The sequence below is a fragment of the Orbicella franksi genome, chromosome 1, assembly GCF_964199315.1.
Source record: "Orbicella franksi chromosome 1, jaOrbFran1.1, whole genome shotgun sequence".
Classification (NCBI taxonomy): Eukaryota; Metazoa; Cnidaria; class Anthozoa; order Scleractinia; family Merulinidae; genus Orbicella; species Orbicella franksi.
The window spans coordinates 31,676,765-31,694,660 of record NC_138145.1 but is presented as its reverse complement, the minus strand read 5'-3'; the positions used below and the strand labels follow the sequence as shown (position 1 = coordinate 31,694,660).

Below are 17,896 nucleotides of genomic sequence, written 5' to 3'. Positions count from 1 at the left end.
CACTATAAATAAGATTTACATTTACAAAGATAATATTTCACTACGTCAATGTGAAACTAGTTGCTAGTTTATCTGGTGTTCTGTGTAAAAACAAACGTTTCGTCCACAGTAACTTCCTGCTCAGTTCAAAAAGCGCTTCAGAGAATTAGTATTAGCCCTCCGACGTTTTGTGAAGAACTGCGATTTGGAGAAAGTAAAAAACTAAAACGAAGGTTGCATTACTAGTGGATGAATTATTATTATTATTATTATTATTATTATTGTTATCATTATTGCTATTTTTTTCATTCGTCATAAAACTTTCTAAGAGAGAATTGTATTACGTACAATTGTATCCCCATTTATGACATCCATGGTCTTATGAAACTCTCGGTTTTTCTAAGCAGTCTGTCGCTCAGGGACACCAATAAAGTCTTGCACAGGACGTTTCGACGTTCGCTTAACGTCAGAATAAAATAAAAATGAATAAAAATGGTTTCGAACATACAGTGAAGTTATCTTCGTTTCTACCAATCTTTCGCTCCCTTGGCAAAAACTTAAAGAGATATTTACCCTCGTTTATTATACATGTAACCCTTATGATGTCCTTGGTGGTTCGAAAAATCGAGATTCCACGGTAAACTTAGACATGATTTGTAATTTCAATATCAGAAGCCTCTGAGGATGCCTACCTTGTGATAACCAATCAGGATGTTAGCGTAGTCTGTCTTGCCGGACTGAAATTTTAATTTTAGTTATAAAGGCTTCACCTGAGTACAGTTCATAAACTTCTCTGCCATCGCTAAATTAAAAATTCAATAGATATTCGATAATGGACCTGTGCATAATGTAGTGAAAAAAAAAAAGAAATATCATCCCTAAAGCTTTCTCACACTGCAAATGCCCCCTCCTTAAAGTTTTCCCAAATAAATAAGCTTCTTCTAGGGTACGTTGGCCTCAATTGGACTGGAAACGTCGTAGAATGGAATATTCTGGAGAAAAACACGCTGCTTCATTTTCGCTACCGACTGAAGCAAAATTTAATAACAAATGATGTACGTTTACAGAGCCGTGGCTAGTGACAGGCGAATCGAGGCAGTTGCCTCCGTCATTTTTCTCGTTTTTTCAAGGGAAAAAGTAAAACATTGCTAGCAAATAAGTAAACAAACAAACAAACAAATAACATTGCCTCAGTCATATTTTTGTCTGGCTAGCAAAAAATTAAATGAGCAAAGGAGACTTGCTGAGAGAGATTTATAGACTTGTACTAGAGTGCGCGCATGCCGCCATGAGCTGGGCAAACGCTATCCGCCAACGCTATTCTCCATGTCGTGTTCAAATTAACAGCAACAAGAAACAGCAAAACGCATGTAGGAGTCTGACGACTTGTTATATTGTCAGGAGTCTTGGCAAGATGTTTTTATTAAAAACTTTGCTCGCGGAAACATATGCGTGCTCTTTTACAGCTTTCCAATAACATTTCCAGCATCTCTTTAGACAAGTGCTTTCCTTTGTTCTTTGCCGAAATGATGTTATTCAGACTTCACAGATAAATAACATTTACACAGTGACAATTTCTGCTTTCTTAGCACAAACAGCTTTTGTCTTCTGCATAATTTTAGCAGGAAGCAACTTCCTTGACAAAGCAACAGCTGATATTAGACCTTCATGATCATGATCACACCGCCATCTGTATTCTCCAGCGACATTTTGTAGAATCTATTGAACGTGAGAAAGGGCTAAACAAAATCGATATCAGCTGCAGTCAACCCACGGTAGGTGCAGTGACAATTATTTCGATGCCCAAGTAGTTCAATGTTCCATTTTTTAGAAGAATGGTACAACAGTTACGTCGCATTTATAGGCTAAGCTTGCTATCAGTTATCTGATAATAGCATAACTCACTGACCAATTCTCAGGTAAACGCGCAATCCAATTACCTAAACGAGGCCGCCTGAACGATCCACAGAACTTATCAATCTTAAAAAACTACGCGTTTTAGGGATGTTTGTGGAAAAAAAATAACCTTTACGTGTTTCATAAATCGGCCTGTGGGTTTTGATAAAACATTACACGGCTCGCTCATGCACGGCTTATATCGACTTTGACACTCTTCTCAGGGTTTCGTCCTTCCCAGCTATCAGCCGATAGAAACCTCGACCACGTTCGCCGTCTAATTGCGGAGTAAATAGCTGTTCCTTTATTTTCAAATCGAGTGCGCGAAAAAATTATCAACAAACTATTATCGCTTGAATCGATGTCATTTACAACTCGCTCAATATAATCCAAGTTTGTATAAAATTTATACCTCTGTATTTAAAGGGCACTTTATAAAAGCTGAGGTTAACGAGTACAAAAAGTTATTTCTCTGTTCGGACTTCGTTCTCTATACATTAGGGTTTAGGTTTTGAATTTTTAGATTCTATTTTTTCTATTTACATTGCTCGTTTAAAGGTAAGGTTTACATAAACAAAATTTAAGTCGCAGTTTAGACTTCTAGCCGGAAAGCTAAGTTTTACATATACAAAATTTGCTTATCAATTTAAACTTCGTTCTGTATAACCAAAATTTCCGTCACTGTTTAGTCTTCGCCCCACATAATTATCGAGCGAGCAAGATTTAATTACACGAAATATTATAGTTGGGAATTCTCGTATTATCTTAGTCCCTTCTTTTACATCGCTTATAGGGAATGAAGTCATTCAAAACAGTGAAAATACGATTGAAATCCATGCATTTCACGGCCTTTTATGGAACTACTGAACATTACATTTTGTAGCCATACAAGCTCCTTGTGAGTTGTTCTGACATTAGGGAGCTTAAGCAAACCACGATGACGACGGCAACGAGAACGTCACTGAACAAAAGGTTTCATGAGCAAAACAATAGCTGTGCACGTGTGTTATAAATCTTTGTACATTTCTTTGCCGTCCTCTTCAAAACAACAACATGAAATGACCAAGTTCTGCGTCGTCTACGGAACGTTGACGACGACGGCTAATTTTTTATTGTATTTCGATTTGGAATTGAACGCCGTCGTTGCATATTTATCTTAAGCACGTTTTTAGAGCCATCGGCGTACCGAACAGATCTAGACAATCGCGAATTTCGCTTCTAAAATATAAATTCATTTTTCACTAGGCGTCGTCCTCGTCGTCGACGTCGTCGTTGCTTAAGCTCCCTATTATTTGTTTACAACATTTTAGATCGTATTGTTATAGTTGTCTGGAGGGTATGTGCTTGCTTCTTTCGTTTCTCTTCCTTCCTTGTTTTTGTCGTTTCCTCCCAGTTGTTTTACGTTCGAAGTTTTCAGCTCGAAAAAGTGGATTAGTCTTTTATGAGATATCAATGGAGTGTTCCTTGATCCACCCCGATTTAATTTAGGTATGGCGTCATTTTTGGGCGGTACAAAATTTATTATTTAACCCGAAGGAGGGAACTGTAATTACTAGGCTGAAATCAATAGCTACCACACAGTCAGTAATTTGCCCGTGCACTATCGGGACCGAGTGGCTGAGTGTGGGATAGATTTCAAACAGAGCTAAACGAAACACAAGGCGCCATGTTTGCAATTAAAACGACTGCCTGATAAAGTGACCAATTTCCAGATATATTAAGTTCTTACATGGCTCCGAGACTTGGACGAACAAAACAAAGAAACTAATTATAATCCCTCAATCCCGATCCGATTTCTTTTGTTTCATTCCTTAAGCCCCGGAGTCAAGTTAGTCGTGGCGGCGCCAAGCTGGAATTTTCAATAACATATCGAAACTGACCTGATACTTCCTAAGGACCGACATGCGATATATGACCTAACCCTGAAGAAGATAGCAACTGACTCGTGGTTGACTGTGGTTTCACAGTTTTTGTAGCTGTAAATTAAACACTGCCTTTGAGCTTAAATTGTGCCTGATGAAATGAAAAACGAGTGACATGTTTGTAAATTGAAAGACTAGCACATATACGAAATGAGTTCAAAACTATTTATTTCAATATTTTGTATGTTGAGCGAGAACACGAGCACTTCGCTGCTATAGCAACCAAATGTGACGTCACTCGTAAATACCCTGTGCACATTTGAAATAGTTAATCTTTAGGTTCCATTGTCTTATCAACTGCATAAAATTTTTTGCGAACCCAATTTGAGCTGCACAAAAAAAAGCGTTATGAGGACAAAATCACAATCGGGCAAGAAGAAGCGCGGCAGTATGGTTAATTTCATCGATCAACGTTCTCCTCAACGCCTTCTCATATGGTTTCATTAAATTTGGAGCTCGATATCCTTTTGCATAAATGAAACAAATAAGTTACACTCAATAGCTTTCTTATTATTTTCAATCGTGGTTTAAAATCTAAAAAATTTCAAGAGAGTCTCAATAGGTTGATGGCTTTTACGACTAAGGTTAATATTTTGGCCTTAACTGCTATGGGTCTTTTATTTTCCTTACGGTTAACACAAACCTCAGATATTAATTACCATCGTTTTAAGAAGTTAAAAATTAATTTTCATCATATAAAAAGGGCGAAAAATTATTTTGATTACTGTAAAACATGCTAAAGGTCTGAGGACCATTCCGGGATAGAAAAAGTATTGTACATGCATAATCTGTAAGAATTGTAAACTAATATAGTTACTACCAAGCTCCGGGCTCAGTTTCCCTGCACTATACAAGACGAGACACAAAAACGTCTTTACAAGAAATCATATGAGACTTCAACTTTATTGGCCAAATTGTTTTTACGGTTAAAATTGTTTACGGCTAACGGTTAAAATTTTCCAATTTTTACTCCTAAGGGACTTGTCAGAAATTAGCAGGGGGAAGGGGTGGGGGAGGGAGCTGGAGGTTTTCAGTTAAGCGATGAAAATGAAATGACCCTTCCAAGGTAAGGGATGAAAATGTCCTGACCCTCCCCTGAAACTCGCCCTAAAATTCCATGACCTTCCCCTGGATAATAAAACGTCCGAATTTTATATACAGTGGTAAAAGTACTTTTAATCATGATGGCAGCACTACTGATGGTGATGCTGTCAGAGAGATCAGTTCTTCTGAGTGATATGTAACAATTGATATACTAAAGAAAGCACAGTGAGCCGTTTTATAAATTTGGGTTTTGCATTTATACTTTCAACAGCTTGTCTTTTTAATACGTCAGGGAAAAATTGCTCGCCTTCATTTTCATACATACTTTGTTATCTTGTAAAACATAATATTAAAGCATCCCTTTACGATAATGATGGCTTAATTTCTTGTGACCCTTCCTCTTTTCCTGTCATTTTTTTTTCATAACCCTCCCTTTTATGCCTGCAACGCCTGCAAAGCCTGTAATGCAGTTCAAACTTTAAATTTTGATTTAAGTTGAACTGTGACCCCCCCTGTTTTTCACCCCCTCCCCCCTGTTAATTTCTGACAGATCCCTTAGGCCTAAATTTTTAGCCTCTTACTACGGCTAGCCCCCATTGAGACCCTCTTTCCAGACGAAAACCCAAGGGGACGGTTACTTAATTTTAAACACGTATGTTTAAAATTTTTTCTGAGACCCTTAAAGACATATTACGTGTGTCATGTTGACAGCGTTTTACTTAAGATGCTTTTAGTTTTCTTCAAACTGGACATGTACTCATTTTCAATTTAGACGAATAATGCAATTTTGAATGAAGCAAGCAAACAAAGATACAAAGGTGCTGGATGAGTGTCTCTGTCATAGTTTTTCCTCTTATATATTTTACTTCCTGGCCGTGTGTAAACTGATTCATCATCACGCTATGTTTCTGTGGCTAAGCCCCATTTGAGAAATAAACAAATACAGTCGAAACAGTCGGCCACCTCTCTACATGGGCTACTTTTATTTTTGTCCTGGTGGGTGGTCTAACCTACAACGGCCACCTCTCCACAACGGCAACGGCCACTATAAAGCGTCCCAGCTGCCAAAATAATAAGCATTTTATTAAGATAAAAATGTTGCACCCCTGAAAATGTACCGGTGTCATATTACACCCCTATCTCCCCATAACGGCCACCTCCCTACAATGGCCACTTCCTTCTGTCCCCAAGGTGCCGTAGTGAAGAGGTTCGACTGTAGTTCATAAGCAGAATGAACTGAAAAAAAGATTTCACTTCCATATTGATACACGGATACTCAATGAATACTGCAATTTAAAAGAAACATCAAAACGCTTTTTGATAAGACAAATGATTCTTTCAAAGATTTGGAGGGCGTAGGGGGAGTTAAAATTATCAAATTCAAATTGTTGATAAAAACAGCACGCTTCGTTTTGTTTTTGATGTACTAAATGACTTCAAATGCCCTAAAGTGTTGTATTAATATGCTTTTTAAGTCATGATTAACGATGTTAAAAGATATGTATGCTCATTGTTTTGGGGTTAATGGAGCTACAGACGTGCACATGTAGCTTAGACCTTCTCTCGGTCCGTCACGCAAACAACTGAACGAGTAGGAAGCTACTTAGTCGTGGGTTTCTAGCGTAAGAGGGATATAGTTCATATTGCTCTGAACTGTTTTATTCCAGTATTTTTATAGCGAAGTTCTCTACTGAAGTTGAGAGAATAATACAATATTATTATAATGTAAAAATCATACCTTACAATATCAGCACGGTTTCATATTCGCGACATTATTATGCAAGTAACTCCATGGAAACGTGTTCCAGTAACATTTTCCTTTAACGTAGGTTGACTCTACACGTAAGTTGTCTGCTCGCAACGAAACGTTGGCTATTGTTACAAGTAACAATTTCAAAACATTTCCTTTGTAACATTAAAGATTATCTGGCCAGGAATAAATACTATCGTAAGTTATTGAGACAGAGACAATTGCCTCATGTATGATCAGTTAGCTTCATCCCAAAGTTGTTTATAACCATTTACATATGTACTGTTTTTTTGTTTTTTTTTCTTTTTTTGCTGCAACGTTCGTGTTTGGATGTTTCAAAGTTCTCTAGTTTTTGTTTGCTTTCCCTGTTTTGTATATAGCAAATTACGAATTAAGAAAATTACAGTACATATGTTATGATACTTTGTTATCTGTTCTATCATAGTTTTATCTAAAATCTGGTATCATATCAGACTTTTCCTTAGTTTTGAAACTGGGTAATGGCACAGAACGATTACTACAGGCAAAAATGATTATTGTCTACTTATGGAAAGCTGTCATCTTATCAAACTGTGAAACTCTGTGGCGTCACAAAACCATTCTCATTTAAAACATCTCGGACTGATCACGAAAATTGAAACGCCGGGAATGACATGTAAATTAACGTGCACGTACTGCACAACGAATTCACCATCATGATTGATAATGTAGGTCTTTCTACGCCAAAAACATTTTTCATTGAAAGTAAGATAAGCACTTTTACCTGAGGCGACAAGACTATCGAGTAGAAAGCATTAAGAGAATTTCTAGAAATGTTTCCTGGGATTTCCGGAGACAAAACAGTCTTTCTTAACTGCACGCGACGTTTAGCCTTGAGGTTTTATAAAAGCACAGTTTCCAATAATCGTGCTTTGCGGAATAAAAGAATAGGCTGATGTGAAACTCTGTAAGGTTTGTAGCAAACAACAATTATATTTTGGTAACTTTTTATTCAAAGCTGAATTCATTGCAGTGTTGTCTTTTTTGCCTTATTAAATGACTTTCAGGCTTTATAACTCCTCGTCTTACTTAATAATGTGTTCGACCATTTGATCAGACCAACAAAATCCCTTTTGAAATGACAGAAGAAGGATACAAAGATTAATATATGTTATCGCATAAGTAACTTCACTGTTCATGACGGTGTTCTTTGATTATTTCGTGTCGTTTTATTTTAGCGGTACTTCATGATCGTTAATTTGCCGACGGCACCACCTAAAAACTCGAAAGGAATAAATCACAATGTCTGCCGACCCGCCAACATGTCTTAAGCTGAACCACTTTTTATTAAATGCAATTCGTACAGGCCACAATTTTTTTATAAAAGATTCTTTTAAAAAGACTTTAAATTGCAGAGACAATATTTTTAGACTCTCGACTGAGCAAAACGACAGCGTGACAACTTTTATGGCGCACTGTCATTTTGAGGCGACACATATTAAATTGCAAAAATCTTGTGTTGACTCTGCAACGTCTCAATTAGTTTACGCTTGTGGTAGTTGGTCGACTTAAGAGCTGTCATCTAATATGCGGAGGTTATATTATTTATTTTAATTCACTCATATAAAGAATATTTTACTTCATTTCACGTTATTGCAAGAGTTTACCGAATGACTAAACCACGCCGCGACCACGAAAGCGAGAGACAGCTAGGTACAGTATTCTAAATACAAGAATTTGCATCGAAAATTATTTCTTTCCATATTCATGCTTTTTAATTTTAAATTCGGTCAAGCTGAACAAACTATACCAGTTGCAAGGCGGCGACATCTTTCTTCTAAGTAATAAAGTCCTAACTAGCTCTGTTCAAACAAGGCACACTCAGAGGACCGGCAAATTATTCTACTCAAAGCGTTTTCAATTTTTCTTTGCTTTCTATCTAGTTTACTTCAGTACAAGAAACGGGAGTAGGCCGTGGTTTCCATGTGGAACTTTATTTATGTTCCATTAGAAATTTGAGCTTTTGTGCCTTTTGGTTTTAATGCTACTAAAATTCAACCCAGTTAATCAACCATTTGTTTTTAGAAACATAAACATGCGGAAGAGGCCGAAGCTACTGAAATTGTTGGTTAGAATTGTGATGTCATCCCAGCTTGAAAATAAGAGATGTAAGTATTTCCTTCGAATGCTAATTTAAGTTTCTCGGCGTTATTATTTCTTGGAATAGCGTTTGTCTTTGACGTTCATTATGGAAACTAACGGTTAACAGTCGTGAAGCCCATAAACATTTTGGTTTCTCTTCCAACAAAACAATGCAATGACTTCTTCAGTTACTTGTACAGGTTATATTTTAGAAACAGAGTTGAAACAAACTTTTTTTACTGCATCATTTGTAATGAATCGCTCTTTCATTCGCCAGATGAGTGAGGTTACATTAGTGGTGCAACTCCTACACCAGCTGCTAATCGTGTCATGTGCTGAAGTCGGCAGAATTTATTTCTCCCCAACTTTGTTCGTTTGGACAAAAATGGAGGGGAAAGTACAGGGTTTTGTCGTTGTCTTATTTATATCTTTCTCAACGCTAACTGATTAATACTCAGACTTACATGAATATCATGTTCTTTTACGTTTTTTTTATATGTTAAAATCAAAACATCCTCTATAAATACAAGGTAAAATGAGGATCTCCTATTTTAATTTTCCTTCAAATCTCACTATGTTTTCATATTGAAAGCGGCACTAAAAGCTTGTGAAAGCAAAGCCTCCCCTTAGGCCGAAGAGGTCCACACCGCCAAAGGTATTGCAGTTTTCGCGGCATCAAGCAAATTTTTAAAAAAAGCGCATTGTTGCTGCGAGTTCCTGCGTTCTTTTATTGTTATATAATCATTTCAATTACACAGATATGATATGAAAAAAAAAAAAAATCTAAAACTTGGGAAGCTTATGCAAAATGTAATGTCCCTTGTTATGTTACTTGACTTGCGTTTCGTTTAGTTCTTAGATTAATAATGACTTAAATGGTATATTACGCTTTAGTTGTGTTATGTTTACGTATATTTTATGTACCTTATTTTGCGTTTTAAGATCAGCCAATTGAAACAACGCTCGATTAAGCGTTCAAGTTAGCCTCCCTGGATATATAGTTCCCTTGCTCATATTTGAGCTCTCCCAAATCCCTCTCCAACCTCGTTCCCAGGTTCTCTCCTCTCTCGCTCCGGGAGGGCGGGAAGATGAGAGACCCTGGGAACGAGGTTGACCCCTCTCGAAGCATTCTCGTCCCCATAGCCCTTTTCGCTCCTCTTAGCCGGCAGGGCCTTGGCACGAGCATCGAAGGGCTCTGGAGACATAGGATTTTCGAATTAATTCGAATTTTTTTGATTGGCTGTTTGAAAACAAAGAAATCTTGAACGGAAGTCAGAATGTTCGAGCGGATTGCTGGCGCAAAAATATGAAACAGCTGTGACCAGCGGTGTTAGAAATGGAGGACATGGAGGATTTGGGAGAAACTTCTCCCAATTCTCAACACTTGTCGCTGTTGCAACAAAACGGTTTTTTCAGAAACCCCGGTTGATATTTTAGGCGACAAAAGCAGCAAAGAGCCGGGTAAGAAATTAAGTTTGGCGATGGTTTACCAACGAAACTGTGCGAACTATGTAGAAAGGTGAAGAATATTAACGAATTTCGTTCTTTGTTGCTGGCATCACTTTCTTCCCAGGAATTCTCGATGGTAGGATCTTGTGTGAAAAGAGTTTGTGGCTCGCGACAGGTTGAGGAATCCCCTTCGTTGAGTCAGCGCTCTACTGTGAGGCGAAAAAGAGTGAACCGCGAAAGTGTCGAAAGTGGTCGGATGTGTCTTTTCCTTCAGGCAGCTTGAGGGCGATCAACATCACAACAAAAATCCCTCTCAGTTTAGACCTATTGCTTCCAAAAATAACACGACTGTACTACAGCGCCTTCCACAATTTTAAAAAGTTGCAACCTCTTATAAATGCGGACTTAGGGTTGGTGTGTCAGAAAATATGTCTAAAATATATTACTGTATTGTACTTGAAGGAAAACGGTGTGTAAATGGTTTTGTTTCCTGGCGAATAATTGTTAGCATATTTTTTTGCTTTGGCATCAATGGAAGGAACCATGGGAAGGCCAATAAGCGATTCCACTTTTCTTTGCTGGCCCCAATCTCCAAACGGGGAAGTGGAACTGATGATAATGATGATGGGTGGATAATGTTTCAGCTATGTACTGATGCAAAAAGTTAGGAAGTGTTCCTTTTGCAGCAAGGTATAATTAAATGATTAAGCTGAAATTAGTGTTTTAAAAACCAGGTCTCAGCAAGGCATCAATTTCAAAACAAATCCGTCACTGCATAAAACTATATACATTCAATTCTCAACTCTGATATTTGTGCAACTGAAAACAGACATTAAGATATTGTCTGTGTTTACCACCTGACAACTGATCACTGAGAGACTTGCAATCAACCCCTAAAAATGAAGAGACCTTTTTACCAACATTGAGGGTAGAAAAATATATAGAAAATAGAAAAATTTAGAGCAACTTGAGTTTTACTAAATAAATGACTTGATTTTCTCATTTCATGGGTACTTAAAAAATTAGTAACTGAGGAAATGTAAACACTAATAGTCTTATGGATAAAGTTTAAAAGTTTACAGTGGATTAGAAAATATACAATGTGTTCATCACTTACAAAATAGGGCCTAAGCAATGAAATTTTCACTTTTCAAGAACAAGTGGTCAACCCATGATTTCTCCTTACTGTAGTAGTAATGCATTTTCAAGTAGACAGGCCAATGTCTAAGTATTCCGAACCATTAGACAGCTGACCTGCAAATCGTTTTGCTTCACGGTCAACAAGCTCGCATTTAAAGGTGAAACAACGAAAATAAACGATTCAGTTGATTCATGCCAGGAGTCAAAAACAAAGGGTAACAACTGAAAAATCAATGACTTGCCAAAGCAGGTAAAAAATTAGTGTCTTTCTTCAAAACAACAATGTTCGTTATCTCCTCTTTCTGTTCAACACAGAGGGAAACATTCTCTAAATTGATACCACTTAAGGCTTGACACAAAGATTCCTCGAATCCTGGCTCGACGGCCGTCATTGACAATCCCATACAGTAAGTATGTAGAGACATTACGACTGCATACATGAAGGCCGGAAGTCCCAGAATCTAGGACTGGAAAATCCTATGTCCCCAAAGCCCTTCGATTCTCGTACCAAGGCCCTGCCGGCTAAGAGGAGCGTAAAGGGCTATGGGGACGAGAATGCGCTCGAAGCTGCACGAGCCTTGGGTCTTCTAGGGAACAACAATTTTACTCCGGCTGATCTTTGTCATCTATACCGTGATGTGGCAAACTATTGGTCAGCTGTGACATTCAATCATTTCTTCATAGGCTGCTTTGTATTCGGTAAAAATTTGCTAACATCCTGCTATTGTTTTGCTTTCCACAATGTAATCATTATGACAATCAAAATTTAGTTTTCCACGTGTCTTTAACATTGTGCTGCGAATATAACTTCAGTTGCAGCTTTCAATGTATTTTTCCATTGCTTTTGAAAAAGATTTCCTTTAAACGGACAAAACTGCTGATTTTAGAGATAACGTCTTTGTTCTTGTTTGGGGTGTAACAAGTTGTCACCCACAAGTTGTAAGTATATCATTGACTTGTATAAAGTAATGCTTGCTTTGGCTACCTTGAGTAATAAGTCCTTTTTGACCTTTTTAGGATGGAAGGTGACAGAATTTATAATCAGTTGTTCAGTACGATTAAATTGACACATCATACAAAGATAAGCGAATTGACTGTTACATTCTATTTTACTCAGGGTCTACGCTCTTCGCTTTTCATTACAAGAAGTAAACTGCACAACAGCGCTGACTAGCACAAGTATCCTGAACGAAGGGATCTTCCACTGACTACATTTTAACTCTTCACGACAATTTCTAAAGCTGCAAATCAACTTAGGCATCAATGGGAGACCCTACAAACTTTACCTCAGTTACTGAGACGGAAAAACACATCAAGCTGGGTTTATACGTGTTCACATTCGTCCTTGGAGTATCTGGAAACTTCCTTGTTCTTCTTGTCTTGTGGTCGAAAAAGCGGAAGTCGGTAAATGACATTCTTATTTTTAACTTGTCAATGTCTGACTTGACACTCATGTTGCTGTCTTTACCGGTTAACGTATTTCTCCTGGGTGGGGTCGACTTTCCAATGGTGTTCTGCAAGTTAATCTCTCCTCTTATGACTGCCACATTTAATGTGAGTATCTTTACTCTGACATTCATGGCCGTTTATCGCTGCCGTGTTATCATCAACTCTTTAAAACCGGAAATGCGTCACAGGAACGTCAACCTATGGATAATCGTTATTTGGATCGTTGGATTTCTGCTCCTACTTCCGCTTATCATCGTGGCAGAAACCGAAGAAAACGGAGGATGTATAGAGAGCTGGGAACCAGACCAAAGTCGCGTCTACACCGCTGTCCTGTTTACATTGCAATACGTCCTACCGCTGACAACCATTGCCGGCGCTTACGTAATGATTGGAATTGAATTAAGGAAAGCCAAAGAGCGGCACGACTCCGACGCGCAGGACCGCTTTGCTTTAGAAGTACGACGAAAAGAAGACCTCCAAATTATCAAGATGATGGGCTTGATAGTAGTATTATTCGCTCTCTGCATGTTACCAATTCAGATCGCGTGGTTAATTGCGGATTATGGAGCTGAAGGACATAAGAAAGTTGGCCGTGTATTATTAAGAGTTGCTGATATCGCAGCCTATTTACACGCCTGTGTTAATCCCATAGTTTATGGAACTATAACGAAGTATTTTCGTCGTGAGTATATAAGATATGTAAGGGCTGTTTTCTGCTGTCGTAAACCGTGGTAAATTAAATCAACTCGAATTAAGTTGTTCAGGCATTTTATTTGCACTGAAAGTAAAACTCCAATAGTATTATACATTCGGTGGGGGTGGTGTTCAATGTCGTGATCGTTCGCCTTTGAATAATAACATACTTAGCAAAACAAGTTAACGGAGATAAACACTGTATATATGCCGGTCATTGATTTTACCTTTGCCTTTGCCTAAATGCCAGTAACCCTTGAATAAATTGGAACCAATCACAAAAAGAGAAACATTTTTTCTCTTGCAGAGAGGAAATCTTCCATTTAATGGTGAATTGTTTAAAACTATTAAAAATATGTTCTCGTCTTAAAGAAGGTTCCTTGTAGAATAACAAAAGTTAATGAAAGGGTTAAATATTCTTAAATACGTGAAAAGCTAATTTAAAATCATATGTGATTGACGTACAGGACCTTTTCTAACGCCAGATGACTTTTTCTTTGTGAGAATTTAATTAAAGTAAGCCGCGGTGAAAAGGGACCTAAAGGATCTCAGTGGAATTGATAGGTCGGTGTATCCTTTTCTGTTTTGTGTTCTTATGTAAGGCGTCTGTAAATTGAATACTACAGGTAATTTTCCTCATTCATTATTCAAGGTATTTGCTACTGAATTTTGAAAGACCCTTGAGTTGGCAGGCATGTGTCACTGTTCGTGAAATTCAGTTAATCCCATTGGCTGGTTCAGAGAGTTTCCAGTGGTCTGTAAGCTATCGTGCGGAGAGAATTTTATTAGCTGTTAAAATTTCATCCAACGAAAAACAACGCTTTTCCTGGGTGGTCAACGAAATTGAAAATTGTGAATTTCGGAAAGTCGCAAAACATATGTCTTGATCGAGGCCTGGTGGTTTTACTGAAAATCATGAATAACAGCACATCTGAGGCAATAAGAAAAATTTCACTACTCGCGCGACACAAGAACAACTTGTTATGGCTGAAAGCGACCATTGGGTTGTACGTTTTAACGCTGGTTCTTGGCTTCTTAGGAAATTTGATTGTTTTGATTGTCATTGCGCGCAAGAAAATACGAATGTGGCGTCCACATGAAACATTCATTCTCAATCTTGCAATATCTGATCTAATGCTTATCACAATATTTCTTCCTTTTCAAATCTACATCTTCTTAGTGGAATTTCATCCTTCTGTGTTCTACTGCAAGTTTATCGCATGTTTGATTACAGTGGCTTTGGGAGCGAGCATCTTTACCTTAACTGTTATGGCGATTCATCGTTGTTATGTTATCACAAACCCGTTCAAACATGGAACTATATCGCAACAATCAGTTATAATTTGGTTAGTTCTAGTATGGATCCTATCTATTGTGTTAGTGGTACCCAGAATCCTCGTGTCCACAGCATACTCAAACCGTTGCATTCAGCAGTGGCCGAATCAAAGCATTAAAAAACTATACACCGTTAGCTTATTTATCGCACGGTTTGTGATACCGTTGTTTATCATTTCGATTGCTTATTTTCGCATTGCAAAAGACTTAGCACGTTCACCTGCTCCAAGATTTGACTTGGACGAGAACGGTCAAATAAAGACGCGTACTGCCAGGCGTGAAAATGTCGAGGTAACGAAAACTCTAGCTGTTATTGTTGTGTTGTTTGTGCTTTGTATGCTGCCTTTTCGCCTAAATATGATTGTGATGTTGTTTGGAAACGAAGACCAAGTACTCCTAGCGCGAACGATGCGCCGATACACGTCAATATTAACAGTAATTCATAGCTGTATGAATCCCATTGCGTATGGAACGCTCACAAAGACCTTTCGCAGTTGGTTAGCTCGATACGCGCGCTGGTTGAATTCGTTGATTCAATGTAGGCACTTACAACGTGAAAACAATCAAGAGGAAACTGTCAGAAGTTTGAAACGAACACGAAAGTCAAGCGAACATCTGCGGAAATTTAAATTAATCCACTTAATATCAGGCAATACACAGGGTATGAACTTGCCAGTTGAAACCACAGATACGAGATTACTCCAAGTGAGGTCTAAAATGATATATAGAAACAGGGAGAGGAAGGAGACTGCTGTATAACCAGGAGGAAATGATTTGGAAGGGACACATTTAATAACCACTTTGCCCTTATTAACAAGGCGAGGAAGGAAAAAGATGCCAACATTGTTTCAATTTTACTCAGTGGAAACCCAGGCAATAAATTTACAAAAGCGTGATAATTTCAGCTTAATTTTACCTCCATCATCTGACTGCCGTCTAAAAGAAGGAATATTTTATTCATTTTATTCTATTATAGTTGATTATAGTTGCAACATGATCGGAACGTACGGGTTGGCGTACAAAGAAAAAATTTCAAAAGGAAATCAACAACTGCAGGAAATCGAGAGCGTTGACCATCGAATCGTAGCATACAGTGAAACTTGTATTAAGAGGACCCCATATTAAGCGGACACCCTCGGACACCAGCTTGAGTCCCTAAATTTTCTTCTACTGTAAAATAAACCTGTATTCAGCGGACACCTCTGTTAAGCGGACGCGGACACCAAATATTAAGCCATTTTATTTAGTTAGGGAGCAGGAACCGAAAAATGGGAGTTTCGTTCAACCATCACCACAGAAAATGTTTGACACCTGATTCTTGTCGAGAAAGACCTCCTGATCAAAGCCAGGTAGTTCGTAAAGTTGAATTGTGGTATAGGTTTCGAGTTAAGGGGATGTTTTGTTGCCAAGCCCACGGCTGAGCATGGAAACGAGGCTACACAGTCGAACACAGTTTACATCGATATTTCTTCGTGAAAATCTACGAAATCAGCCACTTAAATTCATTAAATATACATCTGCTTTATTTGTAAGTGGTTAAGTATGTCACGTGATTGGCCACGTGATTTTAAACGTGACCAGTAACAAATATGCGACTATTGACAAACGTGCTTTCGCCGTTGTTTTGAAAAACAACCTCGCAAAAACGAAATATGTATCCCTTCTTTATTAAATTAACTTTCTTTTGCTCTTGCTATCGTCTTAGCAAAGCCTTTGGAAATGAAAACTGTTCACTGTATATCACTTTTTATCAGTTTAGATCTAGCACGCAGACGAGGCTAATCCCTTGGAGGCAAACAAAAAAAATATATCTAAATAAAAAATGAAGCCGTTACTCGTTTCTGTTTTAGTCTATCTACTCGCCACAACTTAGGTTTTAAACGAGAATAACATTCATAATTACAATGAGTTTTATATTATGTATTTTTTATTCCATTCAGATATTTTTTCGGTCTTGAAGAAGACGTTAAAACCTAAAGAGTGGTGTACTTTTAATCAGTTATTGATAGGAAATATAGGATAAAGACTGATAATTAATAAGAAGCACAATGGTTTCGTTCTGTTAGACTGCCAGTGATATTCAAATAATTTTTTGCGGAGAAAACTGTCTTGGAAACAAAGACTTAGCCTCGTTATACGTTTCTATCCGGATTCATATCGAGGCTTCCATGATCCAAAATGGCAAGTTTATTGAAGACGGGCATTGAAGCGCAGAAAGAGTAACCAGTTCCGAGCTGGGGTGGATTTAACTCGATCTTGTATCCTAAACTTCCTTCTGCGAGCAAAATTGGATACTGTCCTATGATCGAAGGCTCATCCACCGAATTCAGCACAGTTTACACAGTTATGAAAAACACCCTAGGACAGGTCGACACTGTCATCACCTTTCACCTTGCTATCTACACGAAGGCAAAGCAAATTCAGATGAGGTTTCCGGAGGAGTTCTCGGGCACTTTCATTCGGCTTGGGGGATTCCACATAGCTCTCAATTTCCTACCGTTGCTTGGAAAGAAGTTTTGCAGTTCTGGACTGGAATACCTCCTTATTGAGTCTAGTGTATATGCAGCGGTGACGGCCTCAGCGGTAATGAAGGGGAAACCTTACAACAGAGGAATTCGAGCTCACAAGCTAGCAATGGAGGCTCTTTTTCGTTTGATCTGGGACGCTTTCATTGGATGGTACGCAAGCCACGTTGGAGATGGAAAAGAGCGTCTTGTTGATGAAGATGCCGTGATAAGAAAATCAGAAGAATGCAGACGCGCAATAACAATGAAGGCAGGTGTACAATCTAGCGTGAATGAGTTGCAGCAGGAAACTACAGAGCTACGTTCACTTTTTCAAGATTTTACAGCCCAGTCTAAAGCTAAGTCAAAGATTTTTGCTTTCTGGGAGGGGTATGGGGAAATGGTGAAGCTGCTTCTTCAATTTGTCAAAGCTAAAAGAACCGGTAATTGGGAACTACATCTGTTGAGTGTATCAGCTATAGTCCCACATTTCTTCGCGATGGATAGGCCAAACTATGCGCGCTCGCTCCCTGCATACATAATGGGCATGAGGCAGTTGGCCACCAAGCATCCTCAAGTTCATCAAGAATTTGTGAATGGTTGTCATGCAGTTA

General features: G+C 38.2%; 3 protein-coding genes across 5 annotated transcripts in view; all 3 read left to right on the top strand.

Moving 5' to 3' along the window:
- The first annotated feature begins 1,294 nt into the window (after window positions 1-1,294).
- Window positions 1,295-14,339, top strand: LOC145503333 (neuropeptide Y receptor type 1-like). 3 transcript variants are annotated; one of them, XM_081482816.1, is made up of 3 exons: window positions 1,295-1,754; window positions 8,656-8,738; window positions 12,419-14,339. In XM_081482816.1, exon 3 carries the CDS (start codon window positions 12,565-12,567, stop codon window positions 13,483-13,485), a length of 921 nt encoding a protein of 306 aa, XP_081338942.1. In that variant the 5' UTR covers window positions 1,295-1,754; window positions 8,656-8,738; window positions 12,419-12,564; the 3' UTR covers window positions 13,486-14,339. The 3 variants fall into 3 exon arrangements, with proteins under 3 accessions (XP_081338942.1, XP_081338946.1, XP_081338936.1); XM_081482810.1 differs by lacking the exon at window positions 1,295-1,754 and adding an exon at window positions 7,630-8,283; XM_081482820.1 differs by lacking the exon at window positions 8,656-8,738.
- A 19-nt stretch (window positions 14,340-14,358) lies between these two features.
- Window positions 14,359-16,281, top strand: LOC145503323 (galanin receptor type 1-like). Its single transcript, XM_081482803.1, has one exon. It carries the CDS (start codon window positions 14,359-14,361, stop codon window positions 15,535-15,537), a length of 1,179 nt encoding a protein of 392 aa, XP_081338929.1. The 3' UTR covers window positions 15,538-16,281.
- Window positions 16,282-16,828: 547 nt separating this feature from the next.
- Window positions 16,829-17,896, top strand: part of LOC145493226 (uncharacterized) — a 2,731-nt gene continuing 1,663 nt past the window's right edge. The window contains exon 1 of the mRNA XM_081472679.1: window positions 16,829-17,896. This exon is cut by the window's right edge and continues 334 nt beyond it. Coding sequence (XP_081328805.1) covers window positions 17,080-17,896 — 817 coding nt within the window. The 5' untranslated portion in view covers window positions 16,829-17,079.

Coding starts and splice junctions, on each gene's coding strand:
- LOC145503333 (XM_081482820.1), top strand. CDS start 12,565: ATGGGAGACCCTACAAACTTTACCTCAGTTACTGAGACGGAAAAACAC.
- LOC145503323 (XM_081482803.1), top strand. CDS start 14,359: ATGAATAACAGCACATCTGAGGCAATAAGAAAAATTTCACTACTCGCG.